Source organism: Chaetodon auriga, chromosome 7 (genome assembly GCF_051107435.1).
Source record: "Chaetodon auriga isolate fChaAug3 chromosome 7, fChaAug3.hap1, whole genome shotgun sequence".
Classification (NCBI taxonomy): Eukaryota; Metazoa; Chordata; class Actinopteri; order Chaetodontiformes; family Chaetodontidae; genus Chaetodon; species Chaetodon auriga.
The window spans coordinates 22,299,011-22,319,495 of NC_135080.1; the positions used below are offsets into that span (position 1 = coordinate 22,299,011).

The window sequence follows — 20,485 nt, forward strand, 5'->3', positions numbered from 1 at the left end:
TATCAGTATCCATGACCTTAGGGGAAAAAATAGATTGAGAACTCCAGGAGATGATTTATTTTGAGTGTCTCAGTGTTAAGAATCAGCGATAGGAATCAGTGCTTGATCAATGCATAGATAGAAAAGGAAATAGTAAATTGGAAGGCTTACAGAGAGAGCACAATTTTCGCAAAAGTGAAAAGAACACAAATTAATGTTATCTTCTTTTATCTGTCAAAAATCCAGGGGAATTCATGTCTGTTGTGGAAAATGGAGGATAGATCAGAGAATGCTGCTGCTAATCAGGACTCTGCTTCATTCCTTCCACAAGGCTGATTTATTTTCTGTGGATATGGCAAAGCAAAATGTTTGAAGCTCTAATGAATTTAAAGTAAATTGTTACAAAGTGCAGCAACGTGAGCATAGAAAAGCTTAATCAGAAACAATATACACCTCACAGCTCCGGCTAGTGACCTGCCGTTGCCTGCTAAATAGGTCTGACATGTTTGTTATGCTTAGAAATTCCTGACTACTGGAATCTACTTTCACCCTTCAGGTTGCTGATTTTTCCTGGCCACTGCATCGTCTTGGCCCTGCACCTTCTAGACCCTTAAAAGGCACATAAACAGCTCAAGACCTCTTGTTTGATATGTAGAGCCAGAGAACCATCCAGTGCTTTTGTAAAAACGAGGCGTTACATGGCATGTAGGGCACTGGGAACAGTTAAATCAGGTAAATGGTGCAGGTTATCAGTGCACAATCGGAGGCCTGTCCACTGACCTCGGCCGATCCATTCATTTAGGCACTTTTTCTAATGCTCTAGCTCACCTCTATAGGCGGAGGTGATCCTGCTGCGCTAGAGCCGTGGATAAAAACCTGACCTGTCACATCTGATTGAAGCAAAGCCTCGTGGATCCCATCGCTTCATCACCAAGGTTACTAATCAGATTTCCATCCAGTAACAGCCGCATGCAGGATTTCCTGATCAAACGCTGTGACTTGGCCCCACCGGCCGGCCTGGGCCCATTATCTAACATGTTTTCTATGCGGTGGGGTCAAGTAGAGTGTAAAGCTCAAGGAGAAACACTATACCTGTCTTTCTAGAGCAGGCTGGAGGCAGAGCCATCGACAGGCTAAAAAGGAAAGACCTGGATCTCAGGAGGGTCAAAGTCAAGACTCAACTCACATCAGGGGACAAATCCAAGTAACACTGGAAAATATTAAGAGCTCTATCAATCTGGAAGTTTCTGAAACACGAGAAGATTGTTATTAGCTGCTTCAGATGCTGCTCAGTGTGATTCACCTTCATCTGATTGTTCCTCATGTCAATTGTGTGAGAGTGTGTCTTGGTGATAATCACCTCAATCATCAGGCAAATTAGCATGAATATTATCTAAATATAAGACTTTTTTCTAAATATCACTCGGTAAGAAATCTCTTCAGAGGTGCTACCCTGGGTTTCAACCAATCAGAGGAGGCTGCAGTAATGCTTTGAATTACTATGGAGCCAATCACGTGGTCCCCTGTTTATTGACACAGAGCTGACCTTTGAACCCAGCCTGTGCCTGCCAAGAGGAACGATATTAGTCATGGCAACTTGGTGTGTATGTGTGCAAGTGAATATAAGGAGCGCTTGTGTGTGTGTGTGTGTGTGTGTGTGTGTGTGTGTGTGTGTGTGTGTGAGGGAGATACTTGGCTGTAGCTAAGCCTCCTTCAAGAGCAGCCAAAGCCAATACCTGTCTTCTTCTCAAGATGATGGGAATCCGTGGAGGTGTAAACACAGAAATGAAATGATCAAAAGACAAACTCTGAGGAAGATGTGACAGGGAGAGGGCCGATTATCTGCAGCAAGAGTAATTATTTTCTTTTTGCGTTCTTGCTGAAAGAAGATTAATACCACTCACGTGCCTGTACATTAATATGAAGCTACTGCCAGCAGCTGGTTAGCTTAGCTGAGCATAAAGACTGAAAACGCAGCAGAGGAGCTGGATAACAACAACCGAGGGATGCATGGTGGCCTCGAGGATGTGTAGAGTGTAACACAGACCCTGCAAAATGTTGATGGAATGGAGAGTTACTGGGATTAATAATTGTGATTTAATTACTGAATTTCGGATTTTAATGAACTGAAAAAAGTTAGCACATTACTAATGAACACATTACATCATGTTTGTTTAATCCAATCAAAAACTGTAGTATAAAAACAACAATTTGTAGTACTGTGGTAGTCTCAGACAGAGCATTGTTTACTCATGCTTTCAGTCTTCATGCTAAGCTAAGCTAATTGTCCAATGGCTGTAGTTTCATATTTACAGACATAAATACATACATACAGAGAATGGTATCAGTCTTCTCATCTAACTCTCAGCAAGAAAGTGAACTGCTTTTCTTAAAATGAGCGATTTCTTTAAAGAGTGTGTATTTGTACAGGATAGCCACTATCAGTGTATATGAGAGGTACAGCTTCATTCCTGCCAGATGTTGCAGTACTGGGAGCAAACTACAGGGGAAGGTGGCAATGCGCCAGAACAAGGCCGCCAATCTTACCAATGACAGATGTGATGGTGCCTAAAACACTTCCATTGTTTTGAAAGCTAGCTCCACATGGACCCACAAGTTTGTACAGCGGCCCAATGCTGCTGGTCTGCCCGGGTGTTGGGGGTGATGACATTGCTAGCATCCGCCAAGGAAAGAGCGCTGTGGAGAGCAAGAGAGAGGAAACTGAATGGGTGCTAAAGTGACCGTGATATCTCAGAGTCTTTGGAGAGCTTGATCATGGAAAGAGTGTGAGAGAAAGAGACAAAGTGCTGAGACAGAATAGAAGACAGAGACAGAGAGTGTTGAGGGTTAGGCTGATTCTATTTCACTTAATGTAACCATGGAGGGCTGGGAGCCCCAGTGCTGCCCGCTCTGGGCTCTTTAATGTAAATAGCTGTTGCTGCCCCAACGCTCAGGCACATGTGAACGCGCCATAGCCGTGTTATATGACTCTGTCTAACCAAACAGCACTCACAGACACAAAAATTCCTGCTCGGGCTCTTTTCCCATCACTCGAGTGAGACGAGGAGGTGGGGGGGACTCGGGGAGACGGACAGAGAGACAGAATTAAAGAGAGAGAGATCAGGAGTGGTGAGAGAGGAAACATTTTTTTGGCACAAGGCAAAATACAAATACCAGAGAGTCATTCTTCTCTAAGACAGAAAAAAAGCAGTTTATGGATGGAGAATGGAAGCAGAGATCTCCTGGAGCGAAAAGTTCATGATCTCTTCAGAAATGTCCTCTGCATGGAGTTCAGTGGTCTCTCGGGGACCTGAAGTGCCATGACCTGATTGGCTGTCAGCCTGAGATTGAGGCGCCTGATTGGCTGTGGCACATTCCTCATTCTAACCCACTCAAATTTACATTCCCATTGATGTCGCCCTATCAAATTTTACATGGCTGCTGAAGGCAGTTGATTTGCTAAATTTGTAGTAACACCAAGTCCTAATGCTGTTTTTGCTGCAAAGTTGGCAAAAAAATACCTTAGATAAACATATTCTGGCAGCACCTGCTCAATATTAGTCATTTTCAGCCTTTTCTTCTTCCCTTCCTGACCTTGTTATGTCACAGATTACCTCCCATTATATTGACCGCAGTGAAAAGTTCAAGTTCACGGTTTGGGTCTATTTCCACATGCACTGGTTCAGCTCTTACTACCATCAGTCATCGGCCTCGTCACATGTGTCAAGCCATGACGTTTGCCTCTGGCAGCCCTCGCCCCATTGCCCCACGGGCTAAAACAATACACCACATCCTTCCATTGTGCCCGCCGTACCCGCCTTGGCAACTGTCTGCCCCTGCATCATGCCTCCCGAGCCCCACAAATGTGGGCATATGTATGGGTGCCCATCCTGTCCGCAGGCGTGATGCGTGTGCGTGGTCACGTGTGTCTGTGCTGCTGAGGGGAAGCGGACGTTCACACATGCATGCATAAGCGGGAATCCATTAAGCCCCATGTAAAACAAACTCAACATGTGCTGCTTCCTTTTCCTATAATGGAGAGCTTTTATCCACACTGACCTAGAGGCTAGCAGCTAGAGGGCCCGCGCTGTGCTCAGAGTTGAAAGACAAGGGCAGACCCTGGGGTTACTTCATGTAGGTGAGAGGTCAAAGACGATGCCGGTGCAAATCATAGCTATTGTTGTACATTGCTTGATGTAGCAGACAGATGGGTGGCGATGCATCAGCCATCACATGAAACTGTCAGGCAGCATGTCAGCTAACTGTGGGTGGCAATGGAGACAAGATGTGACTTTATAAATATTTAAGTTACTACATTTTGTCATGAAATCTTAAAAAAAAAAAACCTGTTTGATACCCCACTGTTGTTTATGCAAGTTATGTTTTGTATTAATTATCTGATTCTGTGCGATATTATGGGCCTGTACAGAGTTACAAAACTATACATTATTTTTGTGTCACTGTTGTCGTTCTCTAATGCTTAGTATTAGGAAGTGTTTCAGGCTCTTATTATTATTATTATTACTATTATTCTTATTCCTATTTTTCTCTTTTCTTCTTATTAACTGTTACCATCAACACGAGTTAGTCTTGATACAAAATTGTTTTACAAAAATAAACTTTAATTGTTCTCACTACTTAATGCTTAGTATTACCCAAAACACACTTTGTCATCGAACCTTTTTTAAAAAATTAATCAATGACATTTTGAAACATGATAATATTTTTTATACCCCACCTTTATTTCTGCTGGTTAGTTCTATTATTTTACATGATGATGTCAGTTAATATGCACATATAATGAGTTAGCCTTGATGCAAAATTGTTTTTCAAAACTACAGTTTATCTCTGTGTACCTGCTCTCACTACTAAATGCTTAGTATTGGCAAAAATACATTTTGCCATGAGAACTTTTATTTAAAAAAAAGACTGAATCATTGAAATTTTGAAAAATAATGATATGTTTTTATTCCACCCTATTTCTGCCAGTTGTTTTTGTTATTTTCAGGTCAGGGGAAATGGGCATGTAAGGAGTTAGCTTGATGCAAAATCACTTTGAAAAATTTTTATCCAGGTGAGCAGTGTTTGATGGAACAAAAAGATGGCATGAACACTGGGCATCAGCATGAATTTGTCATAATTATTCATGCATAAACACTCAGGCAGACATTAACACTATAGTATACTATAGTATAATATAGTATTCTTACAGTGTTATAATAACAATCTACTTTTCTGATAAACAAGTTCAAGACTGACCATGTTTGTACAAAGGGGGAGGTGATGAAGCTAAAACAGATATCAAATTCCGTTATTATGCAAATGTAGTCTGTTCTACCTGACATCCTTCCTGCAGCTGCAGCCAGGTTAGCGAGCCGCTGGAAGTCCTGTCCTGTCTTGTTTATCAAACTCCAGCATCAGTAGTAGTTGAAATTCCCACTGATCCTGAAGTACCAATCCTTGGGACTTGTGCAAAGGACCTGGCAGTGCACCAGCAGGAACTGTTGGGAGGACAAGGATGTAGAGAGGCCAATCCAAAAGGTACATGAACAAATGAGCACATGTGTGCAGAAGGAAGAGAGAGTGAATGAGGGAGAAATGTCTTCCGTGGGTCAGGGAATGTCAAGGGCTGAGCGAGCACAAACACATTTCTTTGCCGAATATTCAGCTTATCATTACTTCATCTTAACAATGGGGCACTGGTTGCAGTCGGAGATAACAGAAACCTTTAATATTACGTCATGACAAGAGGAAGACGAGGTTTAGTCAAACACCATCCTCCAGGTTATAAGGAACAGAAACAAATGGAACCCAATGGAAACAAAATTATCTCTACCACACACTTCCACCAACAGATTTTGGAAAATTTGGAAAACACCGTTTTACTCAACCCACTTTTGCTAACATCCACATCAAAACAAAGAAGCTATGCACAAAACTCAACTGAATATTATTCATAACAGTCCCTAACTGGAGACTGTGCTTCAGCAGTGCACTCGCCAAGCACAAATTTCCAAAACAGATATGGATCTTATCTATTCCACATTTTGGATTTAGAAATTTGGAATGGCCCAAAATTTTTGTCACTTTAAATAAACGGCTTAGAAAAATGTCAAATGAATCTCATATGGAATTAACGTTACAGTATCAAGCACATTAACAAGGCATTTTAAGTACTGTCTTTTCAACAATTCACACACACACACACACACACACACACACGCACGCACACACACACACGCTCAGTGTGGTACTTGTGCTGTCTTGGTGGTAATTTGAGACCGGAGGGGACTTTTCAGAGGAAAGCGGCTCAAAGCTAAGTGAGAGCAGCTGATGTTGCATCATACTTCAAACATTCTTCAAATTAACAATATGTCAAAGGCTATGGAGTGCTCTCCGGCACACACACACACACACACACACACACACACACGCACACACACTCAGATCTGCTTTATGATAAGGAATAACCCCACCACCTCTACAGATAGGTCCACTCTGTGTCAGGCTGATATGATGAGGGGCTCTTAAAAACTTAATGCTCTCCCACAGCCTCTCAAAATGCACCATGGGACTCAAGAGCAAGGGGTACCAAAGAAAAAAAAAAACCATTTCAATATCATTCCTAATCCACCGACTCTATTATCATAAGGTTATGTTCTGAAGCTGCAGGGGGGGAGATTCTCACCAGCGGCGGACGTTGCAGATGTTTCTGGAACTGTCCGAGGCCAGCTGTTGGAATGTTTTCCCACTGCATGAAAAGGCAAGGGCAGCAACACTATTGGCTGCCCCCACTGGGTCACGTGACCAGGGTCATGTGACCGAAGAGAACCTAACCAGTGGGTTTGGCAGCTGACCGTCACCGCTGCGGTCATCTCAACCGAGCCTGCCCACGCGGGCCCGGGCCACTGATCTGAGGCCAGAGGGAGAGAGGAGGCGACCGTCAGCCACATCAAACGCCTGGAGCCTCCCACTCACAAGGGGATACACAGTCTGCAGGGCCGGAGATAAGTATGGTGGACGGACTGAGGTCACTCACACAGATGGACACACACACCCACGTGCATGCTTCAGTGCATGCACACTGTGCACTGTAGCTCAACTTACCAAATGCTTTGGCCTTGTTCTGATATGTACATGTGCAGTTTACCGTCCTGCTGTACCATTCTGTGACGTTGCAACATTTTCTCCATGCTGCCTATCAGATGCAGTCACAGCAAGAGTTTACCTGTGGCGGACTGAACAGGTGCTAACTGGGTAATCATCAAAGGAACAAGGTCAACCACAGCTGATTTGTTCGAAACCAGCTTGGCTCCAAGTGATTGGTGCTGACAGACACGTCTAAACATCTCTAATGTTGGCTGCTAATTAAGATTAAACCCTTCTACACGGCACTGACAAGCAATATAATATAAGGGTGTAGTGTGTCTGGGTGTGTGTGTGAGAGAGAAAGAGTGCACCATGTGTGCTTCAGGGCGAAAGAGTGAAACAGTGTGAAATATCCTGTGACATTACACTTTAATGTCTGGACCCAGCCATGGTAAATCTTACACATTTAGTATCTGCATGTAGGAAACCTTCAAACACACTCCTCCTGACAGTGGCCAGTCACAACCTTCCTGATAATGATTATTCCAAATGTTGCATTTCTTTCCGAAGGTGTGACGGTTATTCACATTCAAGATCTTTGGCTTTAGATGTTATTATTATTATTGTTATTGTTATGTTGAGCATTGAGCAATGACAAAAAAAATGTTTTATACCAGTGTTCCCAACAGGACAATATGAATATTGTGGGGGGGCTTGTTAGGTAGAGGAAAATAGAAAAAACATGTTTCTTCTGATGCTCTCATCTTTGCTTAGTTTTTTTTTGTAAATTGTCAGCTACTTTTCCTTCTTCTGTCCACTGAAAGTAATCCAGATAAAACAAATAAATCCCTCTTTACTTGAACTGGTCACATCCAGTATGACAGCATGACATACTGGATCACAACTGGTGATCAGACAGCAGGCCAAAAAAGCCAAGACCTCTACAGCAACTTTATTTCTGAGTCACTGAGCAAACAATATTTTGAAAGCAATGTTGAGTATTTGAGGGAATCTGCTGATGTTGGTACTGTAATCACTCATGGTGCTCTGACCTAACGCCCTCTAGTGGTCTGTCCTCTACATGACCGAGTGTCACTGTGGAGGGATGTTAGATGGAAACTGAGATGACTTTATAAAGTTTTAGAGCACAGTCATATTCTTAAACATGAATAGAACAGTGAGATAAAGAAAGACAGGTAAAAGGATCAGTGATCAGTGCAAACTTTCATCACGAAAGCGAGGATTTAGAATTTTTTTTTGTACCTGAACAGTTTCTCTCAGCCTTTAAAGTTGTTTAGAAACCAAAAAATTTCTAAACTCTCTAAATTCGAGATGATTCCAATCTTATCCAAGAGCTTCACCCTGCTGCCACACATCCACTTCACTCCCTGAAGCATCTAAGGTCATCTAACTCGTCTAGCATGTTATGTGTATGTTGCATAAACCTTTGGAGTGAGGGTTTCGTGTATAGCTGTACCGCAACAAATGCAGAAACATGCAGACACTCATTCTCCTCCACAGGCAACAACAACAACAGCTGTTAGTATCTCGCGTGTAACTCCATTTCCCCCCACGGCATCAGCGCGTCAGACCCTCCCCTCTCGTGCGCCGCTCTGCCGTGACAGACATGACAGTTATTAATCACCTTTTCTTCCGCCTATTCCCAACCGGACCCAGGATGCAAAGGGCTGCTGGTTGGAAGCCGGGGGTCTGCGGCTAAAATTAGAGGCTGGCTCAATCAACAGCCTGATTTAATGGTAGCAAGTGTGTGAGTGTGTGTGTGTTGCCTGAGTGCCGGGGCAGATCAGAAGACTGATCCCACTGGATTTCCTGTTCCTATGGGACACCGACTGTGCTCGCCATCGCTGAGGAAAATCGTTCTCCTTTTCCTTCTGCAGCGTTCTGCTTGTTTCTTTTCTGTTATTGCTAAACATCAAATGATAAAAGACAACCCCCCCCCCCCCCCCTAACACCCATTCACTGATTCCCCAAAATCCCAGCCCCCCCTACCATACACAGAAACAACCAAACCACCACCCAGTCAAGCAGAGGTGACCTTTGACCTTTTAAAAAGCTGGGTATTAGCTACCTTATCAGTGCCACGCTCCCCCTGTCACCCCATCTCTTACCCACCCCAATCTTGAATTATAAAAATAACAAAGTGAGAGTGAAGGGGGGTGGGTGCAGGAGCGTTTGCTGCTTCTCGCATTGCATGTAAACCCCGTAAACCCGGCCGGCCGGGGGTTTAGTTGGAAACAAATGCAGTGCTGAGGTCCTCTGGAGGTGTGTGTGGGTCGCTGTCGGTTTGCCTTTCAGCTTGAGCTGGCGGGGGGTTTCGGGGAACGAAGGTGAGACCGACGTGTGTGCATATATATGTTTTTGTTTTTTTCTTAAAATATAATTACTGACTATCCTAAGATACTCAGTGGAGTGATTACTGAGATCTGGTAGTGTGGCAGCTTTAATGCACAAGGCAAGAAACACATGCCATCAGACGGGTGTTAAACAAGCAGTTGGGCCATTTTCTTTGGAGTTGAAACTGCGAGTAATAATTGCGCAAACCTGTGTGCATGCACGGCTCTGGTATGCTTGATCAAAGTTGAAATCTCTCTTCCAGATAAGTTTGACTAACCTACAAGTTTATTTTGTGTCTCTTATCAAAGCTTAGAAAAGCTGACACATGCAACTAAAGTAAAGTAAAGCAGCTACAGACATGCTTTATGCACTACCTGGAAACCAAGTTACCAAACCAGCTCTGTACTTCTAATAGAATGGTGAATGACCTACATGCATGGTGTTTTTTGCCCTGAATGTTTTCTCTGTTTATTGTGGAAAAATATGGAATAAAAAATGGAATAAATATAGTCAAGTAAAACCACAAAAACCTAGGTAGAGTTAACTGCACACATGAAGCTTAATTCTGTTTTGAACAAATAAAAGAAATGTAGCATAATACAAGTATGAAGTTAGTTGAGCTTAACAAAGCAGAATTATAAGCCAATAAGAAATAGTCTAAATGTCACAGACTTCATCAAATTTCTCTGTGTGCGTGTGTGTGTGTGTGTGTGTGTGTGTGTGTGTGTGTGTGTGTGTGTGTGTATTTTCTGGAAGGCATGGAATCAGTGAATATAAACAGATGGACGGAGGTCAGTGAAGGTCATTGAACATGAACTCTGCTGCCATCAGTACCTCCTGCATCCCTGGCTTTGCCCTCCTCACAGCCCCTCTGTGACACACACACACACACACACACACACACACACACACGCAAATACTCACACAATGTCCACACTCTGTCTGAGTCCTTCTTTTATTCTCTATTTCTGTGTCTCAAGCAGCACTGAATGTCAAAGTCAGGAGCTCTATCATATTTTTTCCTTTCAAAACAAGAGAAACATTTAGTCAGCTGGTTAAAATTATTCCACTTGAGATGTCCTGGTGGCATAGTGGTTAAAGACACATACCATAAGACCGCAATGTCCCCGCTTTGGCTCCAGCAGGGGGCCCTTCATTGCCTGTCATACCCATCTCTTCCTTTGCTCTCATTTCCTGTTTCTATCTCTACTGTCACTTTCAAATATGTTGAAAATGCCAAAGCTACTTAGTTACTATTAACTGTATCTTGAAATAACGTGGAATTAAGCATTCATTTAATATTTATTTACTTAAATTAAGAAACTGGCACTTGAATTGAAAATTAAAGTAAATGTTTTGTCATTTGTCAGATTTTTGCTTGTGCTTTATGTATATGAAGATGTGAAAGCCTTAGTCCTGAAACAGGGATGGAATAAGAGAGGAAGAAGAAGAAGAAGAAGAAGAAGAAGAAGAAGAAGAAGAAGGAAAAAGAAGAAGAAAAAGAAGAAGAAAGTAAAATGAAGCGTATCTATTAGTCTGGGTGACAAGTTTCTAACTTGTCTTATAAAAAAAGAGTTCTAGATTTAGTTCATTAATGAATAAAGACACACTTTCTCCTTGTATTTGAATCTCTCAGTCAATAATTATGAAATCAGCTTCAGAGGGAGGTCAGAGGCTGTTGGAGGTAATGTCACTGTGCCCTCTGCCCCCCCTCCCTCCCTCTCCCTCTCTCTCCCTCCTCCCCTCTTTCTCCCCCTCACTGCTTCTATCAGTGTGTCTCCTCTGGCCTTCAATCTGCCCTCTCTCCCATCCTCATTCCTCTTCAAAGAACAGGAGGAGGAAGAGGAGAAGGAGAATAAGACTGGCCTTGAGTGCCCACTCCTAAGCCACAATATCTTCAGTCTACAGTCAAAATAGAAAGAATTTACAACAATCAAACTACCTAAACTAAAGATAAAACACGTATGGATAAAGTCACAGATGGAAACCATAACAAAGAGACAAATGTACATTTGAATAAAGCAGTTAACTCTAATGTTCCGTTGGGGGTCCAAGGGTCCCCAGGCCCTCTTTAACAGCTCAGAAAACACACTTAACATGATTTCACCAGCTTCGTACTTCATGACTTATCAATTGCTCATCAATATTACTTTCAACTGATGACATGACACGTTATTGTCAGAGACCGCAGCTGTAAAACACGATTAAATAAAATGGACTTTCATTTCATTTCTGTGCTTTTTACAATCAACTTTTAACAAACTTTTTAACATCCTCTTTGGATTATACGACAGTTTGACCTCTCTGGGGCCTAAATGACCCCAAATGTACAGACTGTCACAAGTTCATGCACAGTCCATATGACATACAAAACATGAACTATTTCCTTATTTGGTGTATTAGCAACACTTCAGTCTTTTCTGTATTTTGCACTACAATCAAATATGTAAACCCAGTTTGTGGTTTGTGTGGAAGGGTTTTGACTTAGATAACTGTCTGCATTTTGATTTTCAATAAGGTGAGAAGAAAATACAAAACATATATTTTAAGAATGTAATTAGCTGTTTTTACAATGATTATTAGGATCTTTACGCATACAGCACTGAGGACTGAGGGAGCCCAAACAATGAAGCCAATGTCAGCAAAACAAGAACAAGAACAAGACTCGTATATTAGAACCTGAGAACGAGAAGAAGTGTTGTAATGAACTACTGACTGCAAACCGCTCAGCACACACACACACACACACACACACACACACACACACACACACACACACACACACACACACACACACATTTCCCATCGCGTCATAAATCCCAAATATCAGAAATGGAAACAATGAGCCACATCCACAATGACAATGAAGTTTCAAATGGAGTTATTTGTTCCATCATCTCCTCTCAGAGTCCTACATATTTCACGCTTCAGTTGTTTGAGGATAGACATCCTCTTCACGTTTTCTCTCTCGCTTTCTGCACACACACACACACACACACACACACACACACACACACACACACACACCTTTCCGCTTCACCCTGCTCTGAACCCGTTCTCCGTCCACTGTGCAGAAAGCTTAATAAACACATGCAGGGAGTCATTCCCAGAGTGCCCCACCACCACCGTCACTCACCCACTCACCCACCTACTGGCCCACCACCCTTTACACCCCCTGCATCCACTTTCCATGATCTCCCCCCACCCACATCCAGTCCCTCTTCTACACTCAGGTTTCACCTCTCAGCTTCCTGCTGCTCCCAGTCACGCTGACACACACTCTTACACTCAACCTACAGGACTGTCTGGACTGTCATAGCGATGGTGGAAGTACTATTATTCTTCACTTATGTAAAAGTAGTAATGCGTTATACGTTAAACACTATTTGAAAATACTCATGCTCATTACAGCTAAAACTCCTGCATTCAAAATTATACTTAGTAAAAGTGCTCGACTATTGGCTGTAAAATATGCTAGAAGTGTCTAAAGTAAAAGTACTTATATGCACAATTATCTTTTTCAGAGCTTTATATTATTGTATATTATAATTATTACATATTAATTATCAGAGATACATTAAATGAGCCTGAGCTAATGCTATTGACTTCATATCGTGATGGCCATTTTCAAGATAATACTGTGAAATGTTTGAAAATGAAATGTATGAAATTTTAATCTGTCAGATAAAGATATTGGAGTAAAAACAGAATATTTCCATCTGAAATGTTTTCAGTTACTTTGCCGTTTCCAAACACACACAAAAGTTCTTCAATTTTAAAAATGTCTTTCTTTGTGTTGTCTGACTTACTGAGCCGTGTTTCAAAGATGCAGAAAAATCTGACAGCAAAACACCAGAAACTGCAAAGGAAATCGGCACTGGCACCAGCATGAAGTAACATTTTTTGCAGAGTGTGTGCGTGCGCGAAAGCAGCCATGTCCATGTGGATCCGCTGCATGCCTTCTATTTCAGGGTCAATTCAATCTCAGTTCAGGAGGTGAACGGAAATTCCAATTCAGCAGCGAGCATTTCTCATTTCATACCTGAGAGCTGAAGCTAAGTGCCACTTTAAGATCACTTAGAGTTACACTGAAGGTTTAGGCTCCCCTTCCTGCACAACCTTACATAGATAGATAGATAGATAGATCATTTCTCCTTTAATCTAGAAACAAAATCTACTTGCAGTCATTCAAACCTCTGCAGGAGAGATACTAATCCTGTCCCTCTCTCTCTCTCTGGCAGTGGGCTGGGGTCGCAGGATTACTTTCTGTCAGCAGTGTGACAGCTGTGTACATCTGGTTGTGCAGGGGCCTCTTACAGCTCAATCCACACGTCGTTTCGCCGGTGTCTGGGCCTCCGGACTCGCTGCCACTGCTCACCTCATTACAGACAGAGCCACACCTCCATCTGTCCGCCTAATATCTAAATCCTGCTGCAGTTTAGTGGGGGAGTCAGGGCCCGGAGGGGGGAGGAGGAGGACGATGGGGGAAGTTGGTGGAGAAGGGAAACAGGATCCTGGAGGAAGGGTTTGTGTGTGAGGTTTTATTAATGATCTCTAGGCTTGTGTGGTGGCGGCTGCTTTTTGGATGTGTGGACAGTGGTCGCATGTTGGGGGCTTGTGACCATTATTGTACTGTGTGGATGTGTGCTGTGGGAGAGAGAGCGAGAGCAGACAGAAACACTGAGAGATGGCGTCATGTGAGCTCATAATCCCCCCATGATGATCTAAAATGAGAAAAAGGCTTTATTCTAAAGTTCCTCATCTTCACAACATTAGTGAAGGTGCATGCTTGTGTTCATGCATGCTTTTTCTGGGGAAGTCTGGTGACATATTTTCATTTTTGTCAATAAATCCCAATGAAAAGACACAAACAGTGATGAATTGATACTATAAATACTGTCTGTGTATCAAAGCCTGATTTATTTTATTTCTTCCCATATATGTTGTCCTGCTGTTGTAAATACTAGCACATTAAATCCACAACTGAAATAAATAAATACACATTTCACTCCTCTTTGAGAAATATTTGCTAAAAACTACAGTTTCCAACTGTTCAGGAAATTATTTAATATTTTTAAAAAAGTGTATATTTGCAGCCCCTTTTCTACTTTTTCACTGGGAACAAAGGGGTTTGGGGCACAGAGAGAAGTCAGACAGTTCTGTTGGTCTCTTGGTTTTTGGGACTTGTTGACAATAATGTATTGTATTGCATATCGTATTGAATGATAATTAATGATATTGTATATATAATATGTAATATTGCTAGAGTTTTGATTAAATATTAGAACATGCAAGACCAAACTAAAATCATGTTTACTTTCACTGAAATAGATTTTTTGTCTTCTCCACTGTGACCATATGTAACAGACTAGTTTGATTATTTGGACACTTATTTAAGTATTAACCTCCACTGGAAGAGGATCTCTTAGTAGTGTTTACACTCTGAATGTCTGCATCAATATACATATATAATAACAGTACTTTACAAAACAATCAACAATATGTTCCACTTAGTCGTACTAATAACAGAAGTAATGATTTGATTTCTAAAACAGAAAAAAATAAAAAAAAATCATGCTGTGCCAAAATTCCTCCAACTCTGGTTGACAGATGTTTTTTTTTTATGCTTAAACCCAGAAAAAAAAAAAGTTCCAACCAGTTTGACTCTCAGCAGTTAGCTGAGAGGGAGACGTGGACGCGCTGCCGGCTGGCTGGTTGTCATTTAATGTCAGGACATTAATAATAATATTATTAATAAGAAGGTTTAAACTGTAATTTTCTTTTACTTTTATGGTCAGTATATGAACCTCTTGGTATTAATGAGAAAAATCTGCTTGAGCAACAGAATCTAATCCTCATCCTCAGCTTTTCTTCATTTGCTGATGGACATCGCTTGGTTTTTAGTCAAGGCTGGATGTGACTCTAAAGCACATTTCATTTTCATGAGTCAATGTCTGACTCACTGCTAAAGCTTTGAGAGCACATAAAGGCCGCAAAGCCACACAACAGTTGGCGGTATCTCCACTGTTTTACCTGCAATACTGTCAGTTTCTGGTTTGTCATCAGTTTTTAAGCAGATCCAGACCACTTCAGAGATGCACTGATGTAGTGAACGTAATACTAATAGTTTGTGCGTAGATAGAAAACATTGTGTGTGTGCGTGTGCATGTTTGCATCCTCTCTCCTGACTTATGTCTTCATTATTTGAATGCTTGCCTTCTTTATTTCATAAATCAGAAAAAAAATCAATTAATGATTTCAACCAAATATCAAATAAAATGTTTTTCTGAATGAGTCTCTTATTAAAATGCAGAATTCGTCCATCATTAAAATATATTAGAAGTTAAGAGGAGAAAATCAGTAAAAACAAAAACAAAGTGAAATAAAACTACCAAAAAAGTCCATTATAATGCATTTGATTGCAAGTGTATGCTGAGTGTTTCCTTGGTGTTTAACCTCTTAGCACAGTTCTTATCATCCAGACAGTTTTTTAAGTTATCAGCCAATTCAAGAACACAATGTAATGACAAGTTAGGAATGTGTGTTGGCTACACAGAGTTGAGCCACGAAGGAGGTAGACAAAAGAGGCTGATATAAACACACAACATGCAGAAATTAACATTATCTCAAACTGTCCTCACCCAGAGCGAGAGGCAAAGGCTTTAATGATGATCTTGTGCAGACGTTGCAGGCTTTCAGGATATTTGGTAGTATAGTGCCACCTGGTGATCAAAACAGCATATCAGTTTTGCAATTTTGAATCGTTATACTAAACTATTAGCTCATTTTGACTGAGTTCTAAGTACCAAAGAAATGCAGGAACCTGTACAAAAACAGAGTCATACTTAATTAAGTACTTTTGAAAAGTCAGATATCATAATGGGACTTTAATACATATCTGTTGTTATTTTACAGTTACCATCTGTTCTTTTTCTGTGTTATGTGTCTTTGAACCTTTTTATTTCATTACATAAGAAAATGTTTGTTTATCTTACGTTGTTAAAGAACCATGTCTTCAAAAAAAAAACAAAAAAAACAAATAAAAAGGCCCCAGATAAGAATGCAGAGCAGCACTGAAAAACCAGCGTCTGTTGCTTCTTGTTCTGCTTGTTTTGTCTGTGACTTTGTTGATAAATTGTCTGTGATAGGTCGCGGGAAGGACAAATAAACAAATGAAATGTTAGGCTATACATACACACGAGAACAGACTACATATCCCATCACTGCTTGGCTGTTGAGCAGGAAGGTGAAAGGTCAGGTCTCCTCGATGAGGTAATAACAAACATGGCGGCGCTCGGTACAGCACGGTGCTTATTTCGGAGCTACTCTCGGGTGAAAAATGTTCAAAGGAGCAAGCAAATGTTGGTCAGATGTGGCGTTAGGACGCTTTGTAGTGGAGCACAAGATAACGGTGTGTTTTAATACGATGAATTTAATTGTTATCGACTCAATTTCTTAACTATAACACTGACCTTGCAGCGTGTTTCGCTAGCCTCGACGCTTTCCGCACAGGTGTCAAACTCCCTTGACAAAACGTCCAGGTTAAGATTGCCTCACCTACTGACAAAAATGTAGACCAGATAGAACAGTTTTTGATATCTTTCTCAAGTTATTACAGTAGTTGTATAAATTCGGCATTCCGATAAAGCTAGTTAGGTAAGCTAGTGAAGTGCCACCCTCTTTGTCATCAAGTCTGACGCTAACTTACCACAGTGTTAACCTTAAAAGCCTTAATTTCAACTAAAAAAAAAGACAGCAGGATTTGTGGTCAAATGTATTCTGAAAGGTACATGTATAGATTGCATGTCGCATGGAGGAAAAACGCTGCATGAGTGTTGAAAGGTTCTATGATAAAGCAGCTACTGCTACAGCTACAACTGTCAACAACTGTCAACCTTGCAGTCAAATAAAGCAATATTTGTAACGAGTCTGGTCTGGGCTCTTTTACTGCAAATTAGGAAAAAAAACATCTATGAGATCTTTTTTAAAGCTGACTTGTGATAGCTCTTTTACGGACGATACATTGTTGGTAACGAACGTTAGATAGTAAACTTTAAGTGCTTTTGTTTATTGATCTCTAATTTGTGCAAGTGATTAATTAATGTAACTTGCTCTCCAGGACTCTCGGACAGCGCAAAGCCCCAGTTCACAGATCCAGCTGTTCAGGACATCCTCACCAGGATAACAGGCCTGGACCTGCAGAAAGTGTTACGACCCCTTAAACAGGAGCTGAAGCCGCCTACATACGCACTCATGACTGATGAGCAACTGGAGCAGGTGCCCTTTAAATACACCATTATGACCTCTCAAACACACACACAGCACACAGTAGAACCTGTTTCATTGAATCTCTTGTGTGTGTTCCCAGGCGACAGAGTTAGCTAAGGAGCAGGCGAAGAAGCTGCTTCAGATGCCCCCCATCCTGCCGGAGAGGAAGCCCATCAGCGATGTTCTGTGTGAGGACAAGATCCTGGATGGCATGGACACAGCCAAATACGTTTTCACAGATATCACATACGGCATCCCACACAGGGTAGGCACGTGGTGTTTTATTTTGTGCGTAAATGGGGGCTAGATGGGTGATTTGTTGATGCATACCACAGTACAATTAATGAATCAGTGTAGATTTAACATTAATATAAGCCAAAGATTGAAAGGATGACAGATGTTGCCTGAATAGGACAGTTCAGGCTCAAGACAAATGTATCCCTATCTACCCTGTGTTTGGCTTGTTTTTCCTCTAGGAGAGGTTCATTGTGGTACGGGAGCCCGACGGGACCCTTAGGAAAGCAACCTGGGATGAGAGAGACCGGCTAATTCAGGTCTACTTCCCCAAGGAGGGACGCAAAATCACAGCACCTCTCATCTTCAAGGAGGAGAACCTCAGGGTAGGAGAAGTGTGATTCTTGCCTTATTATTGCTTCCCTCCTGAGCAGATCTGAGATGACTGTCGTTCCTGTGGCGACAGAAAGACTGGGATTAAAGTAAAAACAGTGGAATTTTATGTCTGCCTATGAAGACCTAGAGCCCAGCAGATTGGTGGGGTTAATACTGATTCCTATATTTGGAGGTAAAATATGACCATGGAGGCAGCTTGATTTACGATATCACAAAAAATGACTCGCTCTTTGTTGCACTTGTTGGTTGAAGAGGGCTTGTGGTAGATGGCGATAAATGGGTGGTTCATCCAATCATCCATCATCAGAGTCTGTTCAGTCAAAATAAGTGAAAACACCTGTGCGGGGTGTCCAGTGAGAGTCGAGAGGCTTTTCACATTTCTACATGTCTCTCTGTTAGATGGTGTTTTCCCAGGACCGTCATGAGGACGTGTTGAACCTGTGTCTGGTCCAATTTGAACCAGACTCTCCAGAATACATCAGGGTAAGATGGCACTGATTCTTTTCTGTTATTTTGACCTGATCACCATCTGCACTGCAGTAGACTGTATATATCCCGTTAAACCATGAAATGTCCACAGTCAGTTTCTATATTTTCCTTTGGTCATTTGATATTGAGTGTAAAATGGAGACAAGAGTGTTGATTGGAAGTTTCTGAATTTAATGTGAAGAGCATTGTGCTGAGTACCTACAACACTCTGTGGCGTTAGGATCATATCTGATGTGCGTGCCTTGTGTTTAGGTACATGTAACCACCTATGAGGACCTGGACAAGCATGGCAAATACGAGCTGCTGCGCTCCACCAGACATTTTGGAGGCATGGTCTGGTACCTGCTCAACGCCCGCAGGGTGGACGGGCTTATAGTGGACATGCTGAAGAAAGAGCTGTGAGTTTGTGTGTGTGATGAATCCAGATATGAGATTAACCAGAATATCTCCTTGATGGAACTTTAGCCTGATTTCAAATTAGGTCACACCAGCCACTGTACCTGCCAGCAACGAGCTGTGACCTAAGCCCCCCCTGTGTGTGTATGCATGCCTGTGTGTGTTTTTCTAGGTTCCAGGATGCCGTGAGCCTCGTGTCTCTGTTCCATATGGTCCACCCACACAGTGAGTCAGCCCAGGAAGCTGCCAGCCAGCAGGCTGCAGGCCCCGACCTGCTGAAGGTGAGACCACTCAACCTTGACAGGAAATCTGCTGATTCTTACCTCCATTTTACACTTCTCATCTTTTTTCTCTGTGTATGTTATGTAATGCCATTTGATCCAGAAATTGTCCAGGTCATATAAATTGTGTCCCTCGGGTATTTGAGTAAATCAGGAGTCAGTGTAGCTGTTGAGAGGTCAAGTCAAGGCCGTCTCATCTAAGGTTTCCCGTGCAAGAGGTTTGGGTTTGTCTCCGGCGTGGGAACTATGGGGCCAAGTCCAGGACACATCACGTCTTATTAGCCCTCACATCCCCTCGGCCTTGAAGCAGTGGGGAGGGACATTGAGAATGACAGCCATTTAATGTGAAAGGTTAGCGGCAGGAGACACGGGTGTGCGTCTGTCTGCTGCAGTCACTATCATGCAAGGCCTCCCATTTAGTCACGCTTGATTGAGCACATACTTAGCTGTGTTTTATTAGTCCGCCACCAAAACAATTAATACTGTGATTGTACCTCTCGAACATTTTTTTTCCACATCGACCCAACCTCTAAGTAATTGGGGTGACTTTGCTCTCCTCCATTACGCTGACCTCTGACCCTTGTCCCTGCAGATCTATGCCCAGAAGGAGTCCCAGAGGGCGGGCTACATCGAGCTGGCCGTGCAGGCACATGAGCAGATGGCTGCCAAGAGCTCTGCTGCCTGACTGTATCACTCCTAGATAGAAATCTATAAATTCATCCACAATGAGGAAACCAGAGGAACGGACTGAAAATAGTACTACAGCTTTGTTTTTTCACTGTCTGGGTCAAAGAGCAATATGCTGTGTATACTTCACGGCCATGGACTTGAAGAACTAACCTTGAAATGACTTGGAAGGTGCAGTCATTTATCCCTGGGAAGAAGTTCTAGTAAAATACTCTTATTGTCTGTATGTGTATTTCATTTTGGCCTCTTGAGTCAAACCTGATAAAATAATGTACAAACCAAAATAAAGATCTTTGTACTTGTGTGACTTG

The 20,485-nt window shown here is 42.0% G+C and overlaps 1 protein-coding gene across 1 annotated transcript; it reads left to right on the plus strand.

Annotated features, from left to right (window-relative positions):
- Positions 1-16,701: 16,701 nt before the first annotated feature.
- On the plus strand, positions 16,702-20,480 carry mrps22 (mitochondrial ribosomal protein S22). Its single transcript, XM_076735275.1, has 8 exons — positions 16,702-16,834; positions 17,543-17,700; positions 17,792-17,956; positions 18,168-18,311; positions 18,721-18,804; positions 19,063-19,208; positions 19,379-19,487; positions 20,080-20,480. Exons 1-8 carry the CDS (start codon positions 16,708-16,710, stop codon positions 20,170-20,172), a joined length of 1,026 nt encoding a protein of 341 aa, XP_076591390.1. The 5' UTR covers positions 16,702-16,707; the 3' UTR covers positions 20,173-20,480.
- Positions 20,481-20,485: the final 5 nt, after the last annotated feature.